The sequence below is a fragment of the Pipistrellus hanaki genome, assembly GCF_964339955.1.
Source record: "Pipistrellus hanaki genome assembly, chromosome: 4".
Classification (NCBI taxonomy): domain Eukaryota; kingdom Metazoa; phylum Chordata; class Mammalia; order Chiroptera; family Vespertilionidae; genus Pipistrellus; species Pipistrellus hanaki.
Genome location: NC_140506.1, coordinates 36,062,096 through 36,081,796, shown reverse-complemented (window position 1 = coordinate 36,081,796; position 19,701 = coordinate 36,062,096). Strand labels below are relative to the sequence as shown.

At 47.4% G+C, this 19,701-nt stretch overlaps 2 protein-coding genes across 3 annotated transcripts in view; one reads left to right on the top strand and one right to left on the bottom strand.

Moving 5' to 3' along the window:
• Positions 1–3,600, bottom strand: part of IQGAP2 (IQ motif containing GTPase activating protein 2) — a 254,590-nt gene extending 250,990 nt beyond the window's left edge. For both annotated transcript variants that reach the window (XM_084881260.1, XM_084881261.1), the window contains exon 1: positions 3,248–3,600. In XM_084881260.1, the coding sequence (XP_084737386.1) occupies positions 3,248–3,293 (46 nt within the window). In that variant the 5' untranslated portion in view covers positions 3,294–3,600. The remainder of the gene's footprint in view (positions 1–3,247) is intronic.
• F2RL2 (coagulation factor II thrombin receptor like 2) overlaps positions 1–19,701 on the top strand; it is a 505,949-nt gene that overhangs the window by 183,753 nt on the left and 302,495 nt on the right. The gene's annotated exons all lie outside the window — the stretch shown is intronic.

The window sequence follows — 19,701 nt, the reverse complement described above, 5'->3', positions numbered from 1 at the left end:
AGGAGAGATGGCAAACAGAAGACCAGACCTGAAACCACTCGAACAACTTCATTCAAACTACCAAAATGCTGTTTGGAAAGCCCTGTCTCAAGTTCCTTTTACTCAAAATGTACAACACGGGAACTGAAAGGATAACAATGAATAGGGAATGCGTTGGGACTTGGCTTATTTTTAAATGTCTGGGATGAAGTCTGTTTAGGATAGGTTTGAGGTTTTCTTGAACCTGTACTTACCGAACCCACAAAAAGTAAAAAGTGAAGCCCTGTCACACCACACAGCAAGGACAAGCCTGCATTTTCCTCGTGTTGACAGAAGCCCGGGAAGCCAACAACAACCAGAAATGACATATCCTGATTCCTCCTATCACCCCCTTCTGCATGAATAGTTGGTGTTAGGTAGCACTTAACACTAACGTACATGCCACCAGATGTTTTAAAAACGGATTACAAACATATGCCATTCACACAACGGGTATCAAATCACTTTAGGACATAGTAGGCTATTGCATTAAAGCCTTAACATTTCAGGGTGGTCCGAAAGTCTGGGAACTGGCAAATATTTCCCACTCACTACTACATTAAGTGACCAAAGAATGCCAGCTCTTCATGACCCGGGGGAAGGTAAACAGGAGTGATTCCGACAAGGTGGCATAGGGAGAAAAGCTGGATGATGATTTCCTGGCAGTGGCCACGTGGAGTGCTCTCATGCTCGCGGGACCTGAACTTCCTCCACTGCTGCTTCTGAGTGGAGTAATCAATGAAAACGAAGCAACATGTCAGATGCACATGCAGAGACAGATGGAAAGCTGCATCAACACACTCCACTCACTGCAACTTTTCACGTCACAATGAACGAGTGAAGGACCGCACACGGAACACACCACGGTTTAAAATGTGACACATTCGCCCAGTTTCCAGACTTCGTGGCCATCTTATAACTTGGCACAGTGATGCTACTACAAGCATGTCAAACTCGCCGCCTGCGGGCCACATGCAGCCCACAATGAATATTTTTGCGGCCTAACCAATTTAACGGTATGTAAGAAACATTTTATTTTTAAGAAATATATTTTATTGATTCCTCACAGAGAGGAAGAGAGAGGGATAGAGAGCTGGAAACCTTGATCAGCTGCCTCCTGCACACCTCCCATCGGGGATGTGCCCGCAACCAAGGTGCATGCCCTTGATCGGAATCGAACCTGGGACCCTTCAGTCCGCAGGCTGATGCTCTGTCCACTGAGCCAAACCGGTTTACATGTAAAAATAAATGTCTTAATTTTTACAATATCCTGTTATATATAATTATGAATAACGAACTATAATGTTCGATAATGACTGATTTCTATAATCGTGTTGCATTCATTTGTCTTAACTTGATTTTTACAATATCCTGTTATACATAATTATTAATAATGAACTACAACGTTCGCTAATGACTGGTTACTATAATCATGTTGCATTCATCTCCCTTACTCGCCTCATGCGCACGGCACCATTTCTCTACACTAATACTAGCAGCGAATGTTTTAGCAGCCAATTGCCAGGTCATTAGTCTTGTACGGATTTGTCTGGTGTGCACAACAGGAAATATTTTGCTTTCGGAGAACAGGAAAAATAGGTTTACTTGCATTGCGCCTATTATTTGTGCAGTTATTCAGTGTCTGGTAAAATAACGTTCAAGAAAAAAATATTAATTTTATTAAAATGTTCTATTATTTTATGTTAACAATTATTTATTTCAGCCCTGTGTATTCAGCATGTCTCTATTGAAATAAACCTACGTTTCTATGAAAATTGAAGCTTTTGTTTTTTTGTGGCCCACATAAACCTAAACCTTGTTTATTCGGCCCGTGTCAGCCTTTGAGTTTGACATGCTGGTGCTACTACGTGTTCTGGGAGCTTGTCACGTATACAAAGGGCTTTCACCGACTTGGATGAGCCCAGCATGTCTCCTGTGGTTTACCAAAGTGCAAACGAAGGCTGCAGAGAAGTGCTGGATGCATTTCCCTGCAGCACAGCGACTTCAGCTGACTGCTCAGGCCTCCTCCTCGCTGCCTGACATCAGCAGGGTCACTCTGGAAAACGAATTTGCCATCTCTGACTCTCCATTCCAAGACTGGTGGGGAGGAAGGGGAGGGGGAACTTACACAAGTTGACTACTCCCCTTTTTTTTCTTAGGCAAGTCTACAGGCCTCCCAACCAGCCAAACCACAGAAAAAAACACACAAAACACACACACACACACACACACACACACACACACACACAAAAACACCCTGCAACACCACCTTAACCAAAACCTGGTACCTCTGCTACCAAGGCCAGCCTCCGCAAAAGATTAACCTGCGGTCCTTGGCCAAGCCTCACTAATAGGACCTACCCTGGAGAGAGAGAGAGGAGAGTGAGGAGAGTCAACTTTGTTTGTTTTAGGAGAAATACTTCCTGGCACATGCTTAGCAAAGACTCTGAACTCTGCACACGCAGCCACGTGGTTGGTGCTAATCTGGCTCCTTCCACCCCGGACCAGCCTCTAAGCAGCCTCTCTCGGAGGGCAGTCCCCGGGGCAACTGACACCCTCTCCTTCTGGTCACGCGGGCCCCCCTCTCCGCGGCAGCCACCTCCCGCGGGCGCGGGCGGCACTGTCCTGGGTTCGAGGGGAGCCAGGAGAGGCTGGGGCCGGAGGTGTTCCCTTCGAGTTCCCTTCGGAGGCAGCACCAAAGGATTCACAGCTGTGGGGCCCACACTGGCTCTGGCGGGGCCCAGGTGAAGTCCGAGGGCGCGCGATGGGAGGGAATGCCTGCGCTTCCACAAAAGCTGCGTTGGCCACGCTACCCAGCTCCGGCGCCCACCTGTAGCCACAGCCAACAAACTTTCCTCTCCTTCCGAGCCCAGTCCCTGACGCCACCCCCTGGCCCAAGCCGGCAGCGGCCTGGGGCCCCGCGGGCTCCTCACCTGATCCCCATAAGCCCCCAACCTGGCCGGTCCCGGCGCGCACACCCCGCGCTACCCGCGCGCCCCGGGCGGTTTGCGGGTGCAAAGGGGGTGCTGCCAGCTGGGGATCAGACGTGTGTGGGGAGAGTGGGAGGACGGCGCTGACCACCCTTTGCAACTCCACCTCCCAACTTTGCAGCCGCCCAGCCGCCTCCCTCCCGCTCTCCCCGCGGCGCGCACCGGCTCCCTCCGCTTTTCCAAGGAGAGGGTCCCTCCGGCGGCGGGACCCCGCCCGCCCGCCCGCCCGGCGCACTTACAGCCATAGCGGGGTCTCTGCAGCGACGGCAGCTCCTCGTGGGGCATCCTGCGCTGCTCCGGGGGCCCGCCCCGGGCGCGCCCCCCGCGGCTGCCCTCGCTCGCCAGGCTCGCCGGCTCCGCGCCCGGCCGGCGCGCTGCCTCCGGCTCCTCGCGGGCCCTCCCCGCGCCGTCCCGGGATGGGCGCCCGGCTCCCTCGCCGCTCCCTCTCGCCGGCGCCCGTGCAGCCACTGCGCGCTGACACCGGAGGAGCCCGAGTGAACTCTCCTGCCTCGCTCCGTCCGGGCTGCCGCCGCTGCCTCCCCGGCAGGTTTCCTTTCTCCTCCCGCCGGGCCCCGTTATCCAGGCACAGGCAGCGCGCGCGGCGCAGCGCCCCCTACCGCGCTCGGGGCGCAGCGCGGCCGCTGGGCCCTGGGCCCGCCCTCCCCGGCCGCCCAGGGAGAGCGGCGGCGCGGGGGCCGCGCCGGGCTGGGCTCCCCGGCAGCTGGGGTCCCGGCGGAGCTGGCGGCCCGGGCTGCAGCCGCCCGCCCGCTCTGTGGTTCACGTCTGGAGCGTTCGGAGGGGGGACGGGAGACGGCGTGGTTGCTGCTGTTACGGGACAAACGGCACGGTTCCTTTTCCTCCAGGGAGATGGAGCGCTGATTGTGTGTGTGTGTGTGTGTGTGTGTGTGTGTGTGTGTGTGTGTCTGTGTGTGTGTGTCTGTGTGTGTGTGTGTGTGTGTGTGTGTGTGTGTGTGTGTGTGTTCCTCCCCTCCTTTGAAAGTTGCTTCTCTGCCTCCTTGTCTACAAAATACAGGGCTCCCCTTTCCTGCACGAAACAGAGAGTGCTGGAGGGGCGAGATCCGCAAGCAGCCACTCAAAACACAACTGCGAGTCACCCTGTGTTCACCTTCGGCCCGCCCTGCCTCTCTCCCGCGCGGCAAAAAAAATACAACAAAAACTACGGCCAGGCCCAGCTGAGGTCGCACACACACAAAACCCTTTTCCGGCCAGGCTTTTAAGGAAATGAAGCCACATGTGGCCCGTTTTCAGAGGGGGTTTTCCTGCGGTCACCTGGAGCAGTTTTTCTCTTTGTGCCTCAGAGGGATAAGATCTGGCAGAGGGGGAACTCTTCTTATACCTGTGCCCTCAGCTGCTTGTCAACTGTGCAATGTGTGGGAGACCAGCTGGATGGCAAAATAAGGTAACGGAGGTGGAGTTCTAAGGGATTCTGGGGAAGAAAAGGTGACATAGTGGCCCCATTTTTTAAGTATGCAAAGATACAAAAAGTGGCCACCTGTTTTCCATTTCATACAGGAGGTGTAGCCCTTCTCTAACTTGAAACTCAGATTCTTGGGCCCCACCCCAGGGTTTCCAGTTGAGTCGGTTTGGGGACCATGAATTTGCATTTCTAACAAGCTGTTAGATGATGCTGACACCATGCTTAGAGTAGTTGTTAAAAAAAAATAGTCACTAGGGATTTATTTCAGTTGGACTTGGGGAAATCTCAGATGGAGAGCAGGAGGATTCTCACTACAGCCCCTTTCTCCTCCCTCCCACCCCAGCCCCCACCTACCAGGCATTAGATTCTCACTTGGTTGGAATGGGATGAGTGGGGTTTTTCTTCCTTAAAAAGCAGTTACCACTCATTCTAAGAGCAAATCAAAGGTGAAAAGGCCACATTTTGAGGCACAGCGTCTCGCCAGCCAGTGTTCAACCAGAGGGGGAGAATTTCCTGTGTTTCAGGAGATGCTGAGTTTACTTGAATGATATCTAAAGTAAACTCCACCTCTATGATTCGATTCCATGTATTAAGTAGTAACAAGCCTGTACTTGGCACATACCAATTTTCGGTGTGAGTGTGTGAGTTAGGGCCAAATCAATGGGTCGTCTATGTTTTTTAGAGGTGGTGAAAAACCACTGTGAATTAGAATGGCCAAGGAAGGTAATACCATGTTTCCCCGAAAATAAGACCTAGCGCATGGAAAGATAAGACATCCCCTGAAAATAAGTTGGACGGGAGAATGTCCACTCCTGGAGGACAGGGAGGGGCCAGGGACAGTGGGGTGGGGCATGAGAGTGCGAACTACAGAAGCTTTGAAATGGGTATCAGACCATGACGGGCACTGAACTTCAGGCTAAGAAGACTGGACATTATCATAGGATCAGTAGAGAGTTCTTAAAGGCTTGGGGTGTGGATAGTGCATGATGCTAGGGAGTTCAGGGAAGGCGAGTCTGCAGGAGGTCATAGGACGGATCAGAGTGAGGCGTCTTGGAGGTTCAGACACCTGGTGAAGGGGCTGTGGCAGAGGTAGGAGAGAAAAGTAAAGGGGAGCCTCCGTGAGGCTGACACCAGTGATAGTGAGGAAGGGGAGTTTTAATACAAAGAAGCTGGTGTCATCAACACAGAGAGAGGTCACAGATGGTAATAAACAGAGTATCTGTTCAGAGTAGAACGTGAAGGTTGAAGCGTATGTGTGTGATCTGCAGGAGGGTGGTTCTGAGTTCATGTCTGGTTGGTCAGCTCTTCTCTGAAGGCTCTAGGGAGATTTCAAGACTATCATGACTAATTGTTTTATGGAGAAGTTAACACTGAGAAGAAATTGTAAGTAAAAGCAAATGTTCCCGATCTTTTTTGCAAGGGCTAAAATTAATCTTTCGCAATCCAGTCTGCATCCACTCGGCAACGGTATTATTCACAGATCACTTCTCCGCAGAATCTCAAAAAAAGAAATTCATCTGCAGAATTCTGGGCTATTTTCTCTTAAGGTTTGACATTGGAGGTTGATCCGAGGCAATGTGCCAGCTTATTTTGCCATCCCACTGGGCTTGCAACCATATTAAAAACAAAAACTGAGGCCATCTAGTGAAAAAATGTTTGTTTTTTAAATAAAGCATAAAGATTTTTCTTTAATATAAAATATAATATGACATTGGAAAACTAGATATGATAAAACATTTTTTAAAAATATTGTTTAAATCAATAAAATATATTTAAAAAATAAATAAATAAATAAATAAAATAAAATAAAAATATTGTTTAAAAAATGATTGTTTTCTGAAGCCCATCTCTCTCCTTTTGATAAGTTGACATAAGCATGAAGGTGTTTGAAAAAATGCAGCTTTGTTTTTATAACAATAACAGATTATTTATATCAAGAGGTTCAAACCGGATTAAAAAGGTATGCTTGAGTAAAAATCTTGGCATGCAGCTTTAACATTCCATTTACTTTTGGAATGACTTGGTGACTTTCCAATAATAGCATGTTATTGATCATTTTAACATATTTACCAGAAGAGTGACCAATGTGCTCTCAGAGCATCATCAGACGTGAGGCATGAAGAAACGACAGGGAAGAAATGAATCAGGGTTTTTCCAAAGTCCTGGGAGCCCTGGGTTGTCAAGATTTTCTCTCCCTGTCCCAGACCAGAGGAACACTGAGCAGGAGCAGGACTGCACTTCATTGCAAAGGAGACGTCTATATTTAAAAAGGAAAGTGTTACAGTCCAACATAAATTAAAAAAAAGAAAAAGAAAATCGGGCCCTGGCCCAGTAACTCAGTTGGCTGGAGCATCGTCCCATACACCAAGGTTGTGGGTTCAGTCCCTAGGAAGGGTATATACCTAGGTTGTGGGTTCAATCCCCAGTTGGAACACATATGGGAGGCAACCAATCAGTATTTCTCTCACACATCTATGTTTTTCTCTCTCCCTTCCTCTCTCTCTAAAACCAATTTTAAAAAAATTATCTGGTGAGGTAAAAAAAAAAAAAAAAAAAAAAAAAAGAAAAGAAAAAAAAAATCACAGCCCGAATCAGTGGATAGAGCATGGATCTGCGGACTGAAGGGTCCCAGGTTCCGTTCTGGTCAAGGGCCCATCTCCAGTAGGGGGTGTGCAGGAGGCTGCTGATTGATGTTCCTCTCTCATCGATGTTTCTAACTCTCTATCCCTCTCCCTTCCTCTCTGGAAAAAAAAAATCAATAAAATATATTTTTTAAAAAGACTTGCTTCAATGCCTGGAATGTAGTAGCTGCTCAACTAGTTTCTTACAGTTATGCATTTACTAAATACGAAATATACCTGATCCTATACTAGGAACAGTTGTTTATCTGAGTCCCAACTTTTCCCCCAGCACAGAAGCCAATCTCCTATTCTTTCAATTAATAAAGTGAATGAAAACTTTCCATATGTTCACCTCCTATCAAATATATGTTCTCTTCTCCCAGGTGAATACTAAAGGATCCACTACAAATGCCCCAGGTGATCACCATCCATTTGCCATCACCAAGCTTTAGGGACAGGTCCGGTTTGTGTCCAGGCACTAGCTCTGTTGACAGCCTCACTGGTGATTCCTGGAAGTTTCTTGTTGGTCTCATAGGTTTTGATGCGGTAAGATCTGAAAGGTGCTCAGTAAAGACCTCTAGCACACACCTATAAACCTGTTCTGAATCAAGTTTTTGAAATCATTCATTCTTTCCCATTGATTTCAACTTCAAGTATGCTTTATCTTAATCTCAGATTGATCTGTCTTTGGCAGGAGCTCTTAGCCCTATCTTAATTTCCTCTGCCTGACTCATATATTGCCCTTCTGGAACATTCTGTCTTAGCTAATGAGAGGCAAACAACCTTTAACTGACCCAGGAAAGCTTGGATATTTTGAAAGAAGCTTCACTATCGGATAACAAAAATAAAAACACCTCTATGTTGACAAAAATGTAAATGTTCAACAAGTGGGGACTGTCAGGATCTCTCTCACAATGTCAGGAGGGGAGTACTTTGGGCAATCATTCTGAGGACATACATTAAGGTAAAGATAGACGTACGTTTTCTGAAACCCAGCAGTTCCACATCTACTAAGATCCTCTAGGAAAGCACCCACACAGAGGGAAACTTGTACAAATGTGAATGGCACCAGATGTTAGACCCGGGTCCTTGAGTTTGGGCTAAGAAAGAGTTCAGATATTCCAGGGAAAAACTGGAAACAATTTAAATGTCCTTTAGTGGCAGAATGGGTAAGCACATTGTAAAATATATAAATAATATAGAGAATGGTAAATACGATGTGATGTTCATTTATGTACAATTACAAACATATCTATAATAATAAAAGCATAATATGCTAATTAGACTGGATGTCCTTCTGGATGACTTCCTGACTGTGGGGGAAGCAGGTCTGTGAGGGAAGCGTGGGTGCCTGGTGCCAGAGGGAAGTTGGTGCCAGAAGCTGGGGAAAGGAAGGCCTACTCTTGCATGAATTTCGTGCATTGGGCCTCTAGTTAAATAATATTACAGGATACATATTGGGACATATGCATGAGTAAACATGCACAGGAAAAACATACCAATTTCAGAATAGCAATAACCCCTGAGAAGGTAAACAAGGAACATCAAATTTATCTATAACATTTAGTTTCCCTTTAAAAACTGGAGCAAAGATGGCATTTGTTGCATCGGGTGGTACATATATAAGTATTTGATATTTTATCCTCTCTAACTTTCTCTGTGTTTGGAATGCTTTTCAAATATAGATAGATAGATAGATAGATATTTAATAATCACCCAAGAATATGTTTCTATTGACTTTTAAAGAGAGGGGGGGGGGAACATTGATGTGAGAGAGAAACATTAATCAATTGCCTCCCATACACACCCCAACTGGGGACTAAACCACAACCCAGGTATATACCCTGACTGTGAATCGAACCCACACCCTTTGGTGCATGGGATGACTCTCCAACCAACTAAGCCACCTAGCCAGAGCTCAAATATTTTTTTTTAAAGAAACATACATCCTGCTAATATAGTCAAAAAAAAAAAAAAAAAAAAAAAAAAAAAAAAAAGAGGTAATGTCTTAGGTTGCTGGTTTCCAGTTTTTAGTTCAGATTCGTTTAGTTTTCTTGATTAAGGCAAATCTATATTATTTCAAAACAAAGCCTCACTGAAATTAACAGGGTAGCAATTTAGATATGCAAACATGCAATCTTTCTAGGAAAGTACTTATTATATGATAAAGGAATTGTGGCTTCTGCTCCAAAACTCAGCTGCTCCCTCAGGAACTGCAAGGACACACTTCCTGGTAAATGGCTTCTCCGTTTGGGGATTTGCCAGTGACGCCTAGCTCTCCTAGCTCTTCACTTAGCGAATAGGTGGAGGATGGCCACAGGACTGGTCTATTCTCTAAGCAGAAATTGCCACACTTTCACAACATACTGCTTCAACGTTTTGATGGGGACCCATTTTTTATTTTAAAGCATCTCCTTTTTTTTTTCTTTTTCTTTTTTTCTTTTTTCCTTTCTGGAGCTAACCAGCTGTTAAAGTTCAGGTGCTCAGTTAGTCAAGGGTTAACCTCACATCTGGATCTGCTCAGCCCAAGTGTAAAAGGCTACAGTGAACCAACGAACACCACAGCATGAAAAGCAGGTTTCATTGATGTACTATGAACTCACACTCCACAGATAAAAAGTCAGACTCGTCCACTTCCACATCACACACACACACACACACACACACACACACACCATCTACCAATGGCTCTTTCCTCCGATTGCCATACCCTGTTGGTACATATAGTCCAGGCTCTTAGATTCAAAACTTCAGCCTTTGTGGATTCCTCTAGGACCATTCCTTAGCGTCCGCTCAGTCACTAAGACTTGGTGGGTCTTTGAATTTCTCTATCACTTGTTCATGTCTCTTCTTTCTTCTTTGCTCTTGTTAACCTAAAAATAAAAGGCCAGAGAGAGAAGCAACAAGAGTTTGAGATGATTTAAAAAAAAAAAAAAATAGCAGTTTGGCAAGCACTGATTCAGGTATAGACCCAAGTAGTGTTCTGAATAGGAGGTGAAGGCTGGAGGTATTTATGAGAAAGGGAAGGAGAACAATGACAGGAATAGAAGGGATTTCTATGGATATGAAGCTAAGGAAGGAATTTCTGTAGGTGCAAATAAGCTAACATAGTGATGCTAATGCTAAAGAATGTCTTTATTTTCAGTAGGTAGTCATAATGCTTGTTTTCTTGCTAGCTTCGCAAACAATGCTGCTTTAGGCCCAGTCTAGAGTTATTTTGTCCAGTTTGCACATTCCAAAGGTTTGAGGAGTGAATTGTACAAGGCAGTTCCTCTGGGATGGCAGCTCTGATTCCCCTTGGATTGGCTCTGTTTATATTATTTTTTACACTCTCATCCTCGCCACTACTACTTTGGTTCAAGCTCTTACCTGGGCTGTTGGATGGCTATTTTTGTGTTGTTTTTCCTTTTTTCAATTTAAATGGACTATTTCCTCCTCTGAAATGCTGTACCAAATACCTTTATTGGTGTCCTCCTTTGAGACTTTAGCAAATGCTAATTTATTTAATATTTATGTTGTCCTATTATTTTTAAAAAGTTAGCACTTGGAGTACTGTACCAAGATTTCATGTATATTCCCCAAGTAGTAAGCAAAAGAAGCAACCCAGAGGGTCCAAGACAGCAGTGTGGGGAGGTACAGCTGTTGAAAGCCTGCTGATGTTCCAAGCTAGGATTTTCTTCCTAGAAACTTTGAGTTTAAAAATTGAGAGCTTTCATACAGTTGGAACTTGACCTCTGCCCAGAATAAGTAGGTGATCGATAAAGATTTGACAATCAGAGTAGAGATCTACTTGGGTCCAGGCAAGTAATGACATTAACAAATGGGGTCTGCCTACTACATATAAAGATGATCGTTTGTTCTCTACAATTCCTAAGCCTGTTCAGTAAAAACAGCTGGTTTGTGAGGGCCTCTGTCTCAGTCAATCTGGTTGCTATAACAAAATATCACAGACCAGACAGAGTAGCTTAAACAACAGACACTTGTTTCTCACAATTCTGGAGGCTGGGAAGTCCAGGATCCTGGTTCCAGCTGATGGAGTTCCTGAGGAGGTCCTCTTCCGTTTGCCATCCCATTAGGCCCTCACAAAACTCTGTCTGGGGTAGCGTGGTGCCGGCCTCCATTCGCTGGCTTAGAAGAGAACTGGAGGGGAATTCACGCTGCCATGTCCTCCCTCCAGGAGCAGCTTCTAAGCGAATAATGCAAGGCCTTAAGTATTAGAGGAGAATCCAGAGGGAAGAGATCAATGAGATCCTTCTTGGGAGAAGAGAAGCCCAGAGGGGCTTTAAGGTAATCACTCACTTCTTAGAGAGGGGTGAGCCGGAAACAGGGTGAACCTGTGCCCGGAAAGGAGCTCCCAGTATAGCAAATGACCGCGGGTGAGGAGCAGGAAGCTTGCTCCGGCCTCTGCCCAGAGCTGCAGTAACCGGGCTTCCGCTCGCAGACAGCCTTCCCACCTGCCTGTTGTGCGATTCTAATTCCCAGGCATCGTGTACTAAAGCATTTGCTGGACTTCCCTCTGCTCAGTTCTTCTGCAGATTCAGCCATTTCTCTGACATCATCATCTTCGGGGGCGGGGGGGGGGGGGTCACATGTAAATGCTGAGGAGGGCTAGAAAGAAAGGAATATAAACCATGTGCTGGGCATGCCCTAGAGTACCTTCCAGGTCCATGTTGTTCTTGCCCTAACTTCTTTTTTGTGTGTGCAAATCTGTCAGTACAAAATGCCAGCTGGGTCTGTATAAGCCAGGCAAGTCATAAGAGTAGGATGGAAAAGGGGCTCCGTTCACCGAGGCAATATTTCGAAATTCACAAAGACATTGTTTTACCTGTTTAGTTTCACCAAAGAGTGGTTCAAAACTGAATGAAGAGGGAATAGAAGGGACTTTTTTTTTTTGGGGGGGGGGGGGAGCTCATTTTTATCATTTAAATATATTGATATATCATCTATATTCACTAAAATTTACGTCCTTTTTACTGTTAATCTCCTATATAACTACAATTGTATAGTTAAGATAGTATATGGATTTTAAAAAATGAATACTTTTTCTCCCCTCTTCTAAGTTCTTCTAGTTGGGCTAATAATCAAATTAACAGAGACAGATTAACAGGAGAAAATTCAAACTTTCAGTACATGTACATGGGGAAATTCACACAAGCATGAAAACTCCAAAGACAGTGAGGCCACATTGAGTATATATGGCATTTTTGGGACAAAGGAGAATATTTCAGAAATGAGACTGGGTGATTTCCTGGGAGTTGAGGAAGAGAGGAACACATATGGCAGGCACATTCTTGGGCAACTCCGAAGCAATGGCACACGGCGGGTAGGCATGTAACGGACAGGCTGTTTCCTGAGGCCTTCCTATTTACCACTCTTAATTCACAGTAGGCTTAGACACAGCCCCAGATTGCCTTCCCAAAGGGGGGTTTTTCTACCCGAATCTCTTGGGCTGGAAAGGGGAGGGGGTCAAAGGTTCTTTCTGCTATCTGTTGTTTCTTAATAAACAGCTTACAATCAATATCCCCAGAGGCAGCTTCAGGGTGGCAAAACTTTGGCCCCTTGACTAGCAAGGTGGCACTCGGAACAGAGAAATATGTCTTATTGTCCTAAAAGTTGTCTATCCGGTCTTGCTGCTTTGAAAAGTTGCAGAGACTCACACTCTGTGAATTCAAATACTTCCTTTTATGCTGAATAAATAAACTTGCTTCCAAGTCAGGATGAGGAGATAGTTCCAAACACTAAACACTTGGTGGCATTCAGCACGAAAGCTCTGGATGTGATCTCTAAAAGCAGGGGCATTGGGACCTTCTGAACCTTGGGGGGAAAAAGGGGGGGGGGCATAAATTCACTACGTAGTTTTTGGTACAAGTGACATTCACAGGTACACAATATTTCCTTTATGTGTACTTACACTAATGCCTTGCTGTGTCATTTAGTAAAATAACCAGGCTGTTGAATCAATTCAAGAGCCCCTGGGGTGTGGAGAGTTCAGCTAGGGCATCAGGTAACAGGAGGTAGGATAAAGCTCAAAGAATTCAAACATCACCCATTTCACACTTTTGCCAGGGGGCATTCCTGAGTTCCACAGAGGGGCAAGCTCTGAGCAGAGGACTGGTCGAGACCCTCGCCCCAAGGGCCTTAGACCAGTTCCAGGAAAATTTTTGTAGGTGGACACTGAGGCCCAAAGGGTCTGAAAGATGAACCATCAGAGCTCTTGGTTTTATGCTTCCCCCACCCTGCAATAGTTTTCCTTAACGAGCAGAATTAGGAAATCAGATAGGCTGAGTACCTTGCCCAAGGTCATTCAGGGCTTTTGTCCAAGTTCAAAACATGTTGGCTTGGTGATCCACCTGGAACATTCCTGACTAATGACCTGGAAGCAAAGGTCTCTCAAATTAAGTGCTGTCTCTCCAGAGAAACTTTCTGGGGAAAGATCTGCAGTTTTAGGTGTTTGTTTGTGGTTGTTTTTGTTTGTTTGTTTTGTTGTTTTTAATTTTTAGCTAAAAGAGGAAAAAGAAAAAAGAATGGATTGAACTGTTTTCACCGTCAAGATATGGCTCTGAGGTATAAAGAGGCTGACAATATTGCATTCGGCTCCTGGCTTGAGGGGTTGAGAAGGGCCTCCTGCAGGTTAAATAATTGTATGCCATGTGTTAGAGCTGGGAAGGTGGTGCTTCAGCTCCTCTCAAAGCAGATGTGGCCTTGAGTAGACTTTCTTTGGTGTTCCCTAGTGACCAAATGGGGCCCATAGCTATTTCAGTTCGCCTGTACTCTGTAGAGCTACACAGTGTTTAAAATAATTAAATTAATTGTCAACATGTAAAAAAAAAAAACCAACAACAACAACAAAAAAACCCCGGATTGGTTCTGTTCTTCTCCTTAAATCAAACAAAAAAAACAACAACAACAATAACAACAACAACAAAAAATCTCAAAACCCAGACAGCCAGAACCTCCATGCTCCCATGCAGCACCAAGAGGCTGGGAGGGGCCAGCGGCTGACTCTTTACATGGGACACAAACTCCCAGTTCAGCCAGAGCCCGCAGGCCCTGCTGCCCTGGGCAACGTGCCCTGCCTGTTCCTGCCTCACAGACTTTCTCCTCCCCAACCTGTACCTGCCTCAGGGTGTGGGGAACACCTGGTGCTGCAGGTTCTTCTAACCCACCTGCGCATTGAGACTGACCCCTGCGGAGTCCTCTGTTCCCCAGCGCCCTCCTGCCTTCCAGGTGGGTCCACACACCAGACATTGTAGGCCCAGACCAACTCTCTCAGAGAACACTTCCTCCTCACAGGGGTTGTCTGGAGGAAAAGAGTACGGGGGTCTGAATTTTACACCAGGTAGCAGCGTAGGTGGAGAGAGGCTGTGGTACAAGTGAGCTGCCTGTTGTGCCAGCCCGGGGGTGTGCTGTCCCTTCTTGAGACTGGGGCCGACCCCAGAACTGAGCCCTGTAATTAAGTGGAAGGTGATGAAGCAGTTACACCTCTCCTGAGAGCCGTCCTGGGAAAGGAGGGAAGGACTCCCCGCCCCACATCCATCTCCACAGGCCCCCTCAGAGGAGTTGCTCACAGGGCCTCTTTCTGAGGCCAGGCCAGCCTGACCAGGAATCAAATGTGTAAGGGACCCCACGGAGCCACCTGTGATGCCACTGGGGTGCTGGGCCTCCTGGCCAGGTACCAGGCACCAGCTGGCTCCTCCCTCGCTAAGCAGTTCCAGCTCCAAGGTCACAGCGGGCTGGAGGGCGGCCAATGGGCATGGCTCCCTCAGCCCAGGAAGGAAGGGAGCTCTGTTTCTCACAATTCCACCTCGGCCTATCCCCGCCCCATGGCTAGCCCTCTATTGGCTCTGTACTATGGTCATCAAGCTGGCAGCTGGTTTACCAGTAGTTCCTGCAGCTTTCCCCTCTCCTTCTCCAAACCTCTAGCTTTAGGAAGTACTTAATGAGTTTTGGGTTCCCCTTGCCAGGGCCTGGGAACCCTAAGGAATAGTAGGTGGGGGGCAATGATCTCCCTCAGCCCCCTAGATTTTGTTCACGGCCCAGAAGGGACTGTATGAATTTGGAAAAACCATACTGTGACCTGAGAGACTGCAAGAGAAAGAAGGGGAGGGGGTGTGGAGAGAGAGAGAACACACATAGAGTTTGGAAACAAATTCTTAGAGCTAATGCATCTCTGGAAAACATTCCTAACTGCCTTGGGTTTTACCGGTACAGAAAACTTAAAAAGAGTTTAATTTCAAGTCATCTTATACATTATCATTCTTTAGATCCCAGGGGGGAGTGGGGGAAGTGATAGGAAAAAGGAGAGCATGCAACTCAATGCTCAGAAATGAAACTGGTGATCTCCTGGAGGGTGGACGTTTTGATGCTATGCGGGAAAGTATTAGGTATCTGAAAGGGTTTGCATGATCCCACAGCGTGTTTACCGAGTGGCCAATAAGTACAGAACCTCTACTTTCAGGAAGTGTGCAGTCTGTATGGGTTCAGGAGGCATGGCAAGGATTACTAACAAAATAAACATTTGCCAACCAAAGTCAGAAGCCCATAGAGTAAAGACAAGCTTTTAGGACGAAGAAGAAGTGAGACTCACCTGGGGAGTCTCCATACAATGGCAGCCATTATTTGATCAGACAGGAACCAGGTCTTATTTCTAGCATCTAGGCCCCATGCAGTGTAAGTGCCTGTGTTTGCTGAGTGAGTGAGTGAGTGAGTGACTTCAGATAAAGCAAGCAGATGGCGTGCACTGTTTCCAGCATTTCTTTAGGCACGTTTCCCAGCGGAAGCTGATGATGATCAGAGTCACAGGCCCTCCCCATATTTGCCAAGACATCACTGCTGCTGAGGCTCCTTTGCCGGGGCATACCTACAGCAGCGGTTATGCTGCGGATAGCCATGTGACCCTAGGCAAGTCCCTGCATCTCTCAAGCCACTGGGCCATCGTCTGTCCAGCAGTCCGTGCTTTACAGGACTGTGGGAATGTCAAAGGAGACAATGGAGGCAAAGCTCTTAGCCAAGTGCTAGGTGGAACCTGCTTTTGTATAACTCATTCTAATTTGCATACAAGGAAATTGCATATTTGCCTGTCCTCAAAAAGCCTTTTTAATTAGAAACAACAGCAACAATACCATGTCTTCTCTTTTTAACTTAAAAGAAGAGTTTGTTCACGGATGCAGGGGATTTTCTGGGGAAACATGCCATGCGCAGGAGTCAGGAGCACCATCGCAGAAGGACGGTGGCCTCCCATCCCGGGCTCCTGCTCCCCAGAGCAGGCCCAGGGCCCCACCGCAGGTGATACCAGGGCAGGTGGAGTTAACCTCGTGGTGAATGCTGAGTGGCATTTCTCTGGCACGTGCCCCACAGCCGCCGCACTGTGCAGAACCCAGCTCTCCCCCACCTTCTGCTTCGCTGGAAGCAGGCCATTGGGCGGCTTGCTTTAGTGTAGGGGTGTCGAACTCAATCAGAGAAGGGGCCAAAATCTAAAATCCAGCCTAAATCGCGGGCCGAATGGTTTACTGAACAGTCATAAACTGACAATGTCATAAACTGACAGCGGAGTGCAGTGATGACAGCGTGGTGTGGGCCACATTGCAAGACCTGGCGGGCTGGATTTGGCCCGTGGGCCTTGTGTTTGACACATGTGCTTTAGTGTGTGAGCTTATCAGGAAAAAGAGATGCAAGTGGACAGATTCGAATGGGACTGTCAAAGTCGGGGTAATTGGCCACACACACATCTCTCTCTTCCAGGAACTCCTCCATCAGCCACTCTCTGTCCGGTCCCTGCAGCCCCATCCTTACAAGCACCCTTGCCTGCACTCTGCTTCCCCTCTGAAATGCCTCTTGGGCTCTGGTCCTTTTTTATCAAGCATCACAGCTGCACGATGTTCCTTATGGAGGCATCTCTCTTTGCTCGGGGAGGCCTGGAGGGCAGGGCTTCTGATGATTCTTGGTGCTGACCATGTGTCCAGGCCATGTGTCCAGAAGCATTGTCGTGTCTACCAGGCCAGAGCCCCGCGGGGTTCCTTCTTGGCCCCTCCCCTTCATGGTGTCCCGGATGACACCAATGTCACTGCCTCATTCGTACTCTCCAGACCACCTTGCCGGAAATGACACACACCCCTGCTCAGGCACTCTCTATGCATCCATCTGGCTTGGCTTTGCTCCCTCACAGCAATCGTCTGTCCTGTCTTCCTTTTTGTGTGTTTCTTGTCAGTCCTCGGCCTCCAGGAGAACTCGCGGGTCAGGAAGGCAGAGGCTCGTGTTTTCATTTCGCTGCTGTGTTCTCCCTGCGAGGACAGAGCCCTGCACAGGAGGCTTATACCATGTGACTCTGCGCAGATGGATCCAGTTACAGTGGATTAAGTCAGGAATTGGCCCCAGCGGCCTAACCTAACCCAGGGGCAGCCTTCCCTTGCTTGGGCAATGGCCTACAAGGGGGTCTGACATGAGACCTATGTCGTGATCACAGGCTGAACACACGGTGTCTGCTGTTAGGGAGGTGGTGAGACACAGTGAGGGGGGAGGAGTGTGGAATTAAAGAAAGAGGCTACAGTGAAAAGGCAGCAGAAGCTGGAGGCTGGGAGGAAGGGAGCAGAGAGAATAGTCAGCAGGGAAAGGAGCAATGGAAATGGAGGTAGAGAACTGAGTTTTCGGAATGGAGGAGAAACGCCAGTCTGGCAGTCTCAGAGGATGGCCGGGCCCTGAGGTGAAACACAAGAGGTGCTGTGGGGCTAGCAGAGCTGCTCTTTGCTCTCCATTGGGGGCCAGGAAGCTTTGCTGTGTGGCTGAGTCCTGTGCCCTCAGTTCTGCACATCTTAGCTTGTCATCAGCTAAGATAACTGAGGGCTCTCTGGCCCCTTCCACCAAGGTCCTGGAGCACAGAAGACAAGAGCCAGCCTGGCCCCTGGCCCCACAGAGGCTCCCAGGGGCTGGCTGGGCTGGGCCTGGCTCCTCGTGGTGCAGGCAGCTGCGCTGGGGGCAATGCCAAGGCTGGTGCTGAGGCAGACATCCTCGCCCATTCCAGGCAGCGATGCTCAGCCGTAAAGTGTGGCAATGCTTACGGGAAGCTGGTGCAATTCCACTTTAAATGCACCCTTTCCCTTTAGTGCTGCGTGGGGGAAAGGTCAGAGCGAAGCCTTGTGGCTTAGTCAAGTCAGCAAACAAAACCCCATGTTTGCTATTCTGGTGTGGCCTGGAGCGGCTCCTGTGAGGCCGGCGGGGGCGAGGTGGGAAGTCAGAGGTGGATGTTGTGCAGGTGGAGGACCAACACGCCCGCCCGGCTTCCCTCTAACTTGTTATTTGATCCAATCCACCCCAGGGCCTGGCCCCTCCCGGCCTGCCTGCTTGCCTGCCAGCCATGTGCTGCCCTGAGTCACTTCCCAAAGATGGACCTGGGAAGCTTCGCACCTGTCCAGGTAGAAGATCCATTTTTCTAGAGCGTTGCAACTCGGAACCATTTTATTTAGGTTCTGCTCCACATTGAGATGGCGGGAGTTCATACAGGTTTTTTAAATGAAAAACATTCTGCGCAGAGAGCATGATAACAAAAGGTCATTCATTCTATGAATAATTATGTTTCCCTGAATAAATTGGAGCTAGACGATTTGAGGGGAAAAACGGTGACAAGAAAAGTTCCTGCCCTCATTGAACTTCATTCAATAGGAAAGACAGGCCTTAAAAAGAATTGTTAGTTATTAAGAAAGAAGAAGTACAGCCCTCGCTGGTGTTGCTCAGTGGCTAGAACCTCGGCATGTGGACTGAAGTGAAGGGTTCTGGGTTTGATTCTAGTTAAGGGCACATGCCCGGGATCCAGGCTTGATCCCCGGTTGGGGGCATTCAGGAGACAGCCGATCAAGGATGCTCTCTCATCATTGATGTTTCTATCTCTTTCTCCCTCTCCCTTCCTCTCTGAAATCAATAAAAATATATTTTTAAAAATGTCTTTCTTGGGGCATTTGAATATGAGGCATTAAACACAGTCAACAGCAACAGGAGCAGGGAATCAGGCCGAGTTTTTCAGACAATGTAATGGTGAAACCCTGCCAAAGCCTATTGCTGAGAGTCTTTCAGGGCCCAAAGCACAGTTCCATCTCTCTGAGGCCTGGCCGTGGGGTCAAGGACCCTGTCTTCCTATCCCTCTATGTACCCCTACAACAAACCTCACTCACCTCCTGGATTCTGCTTCTTACCATTGAAGAGCCAGACTCCATAAAGTGGGCTATGTTCCATTGGTAAAATAGCTCATTTTTTACTTTTACACCAGTTGCTTAAGCCACAGCCTTAAAATCAGTTTTTCTGGCTTTGCCCATTTCCCAGCAGTTTAAAGCATATTTTTTTTTAGCATTGAAAATAAGTCATACAACTCAATAGCAAAAACACACAATGTGATTAAAAAATGGGCAGAGGGTGTGACTAGATATTTTTCCAAAGAAGACATGCAGTTGGCTAACAGGTACATGGGAAGGTGTTAAACATCTTAACCATCAGGGAAATGCAAAACAAAACCACAGCGAGGTATCAGCTCATACCTGTTAGAATGACTATGACAAAAAAAAAGGCAAGAAATAACAAGGGTTGGTAAGGAAGTGGAAAAAGGGAACACGTGTGCACTATTGGTGGGAATGTAAATTGTATAGCCAAT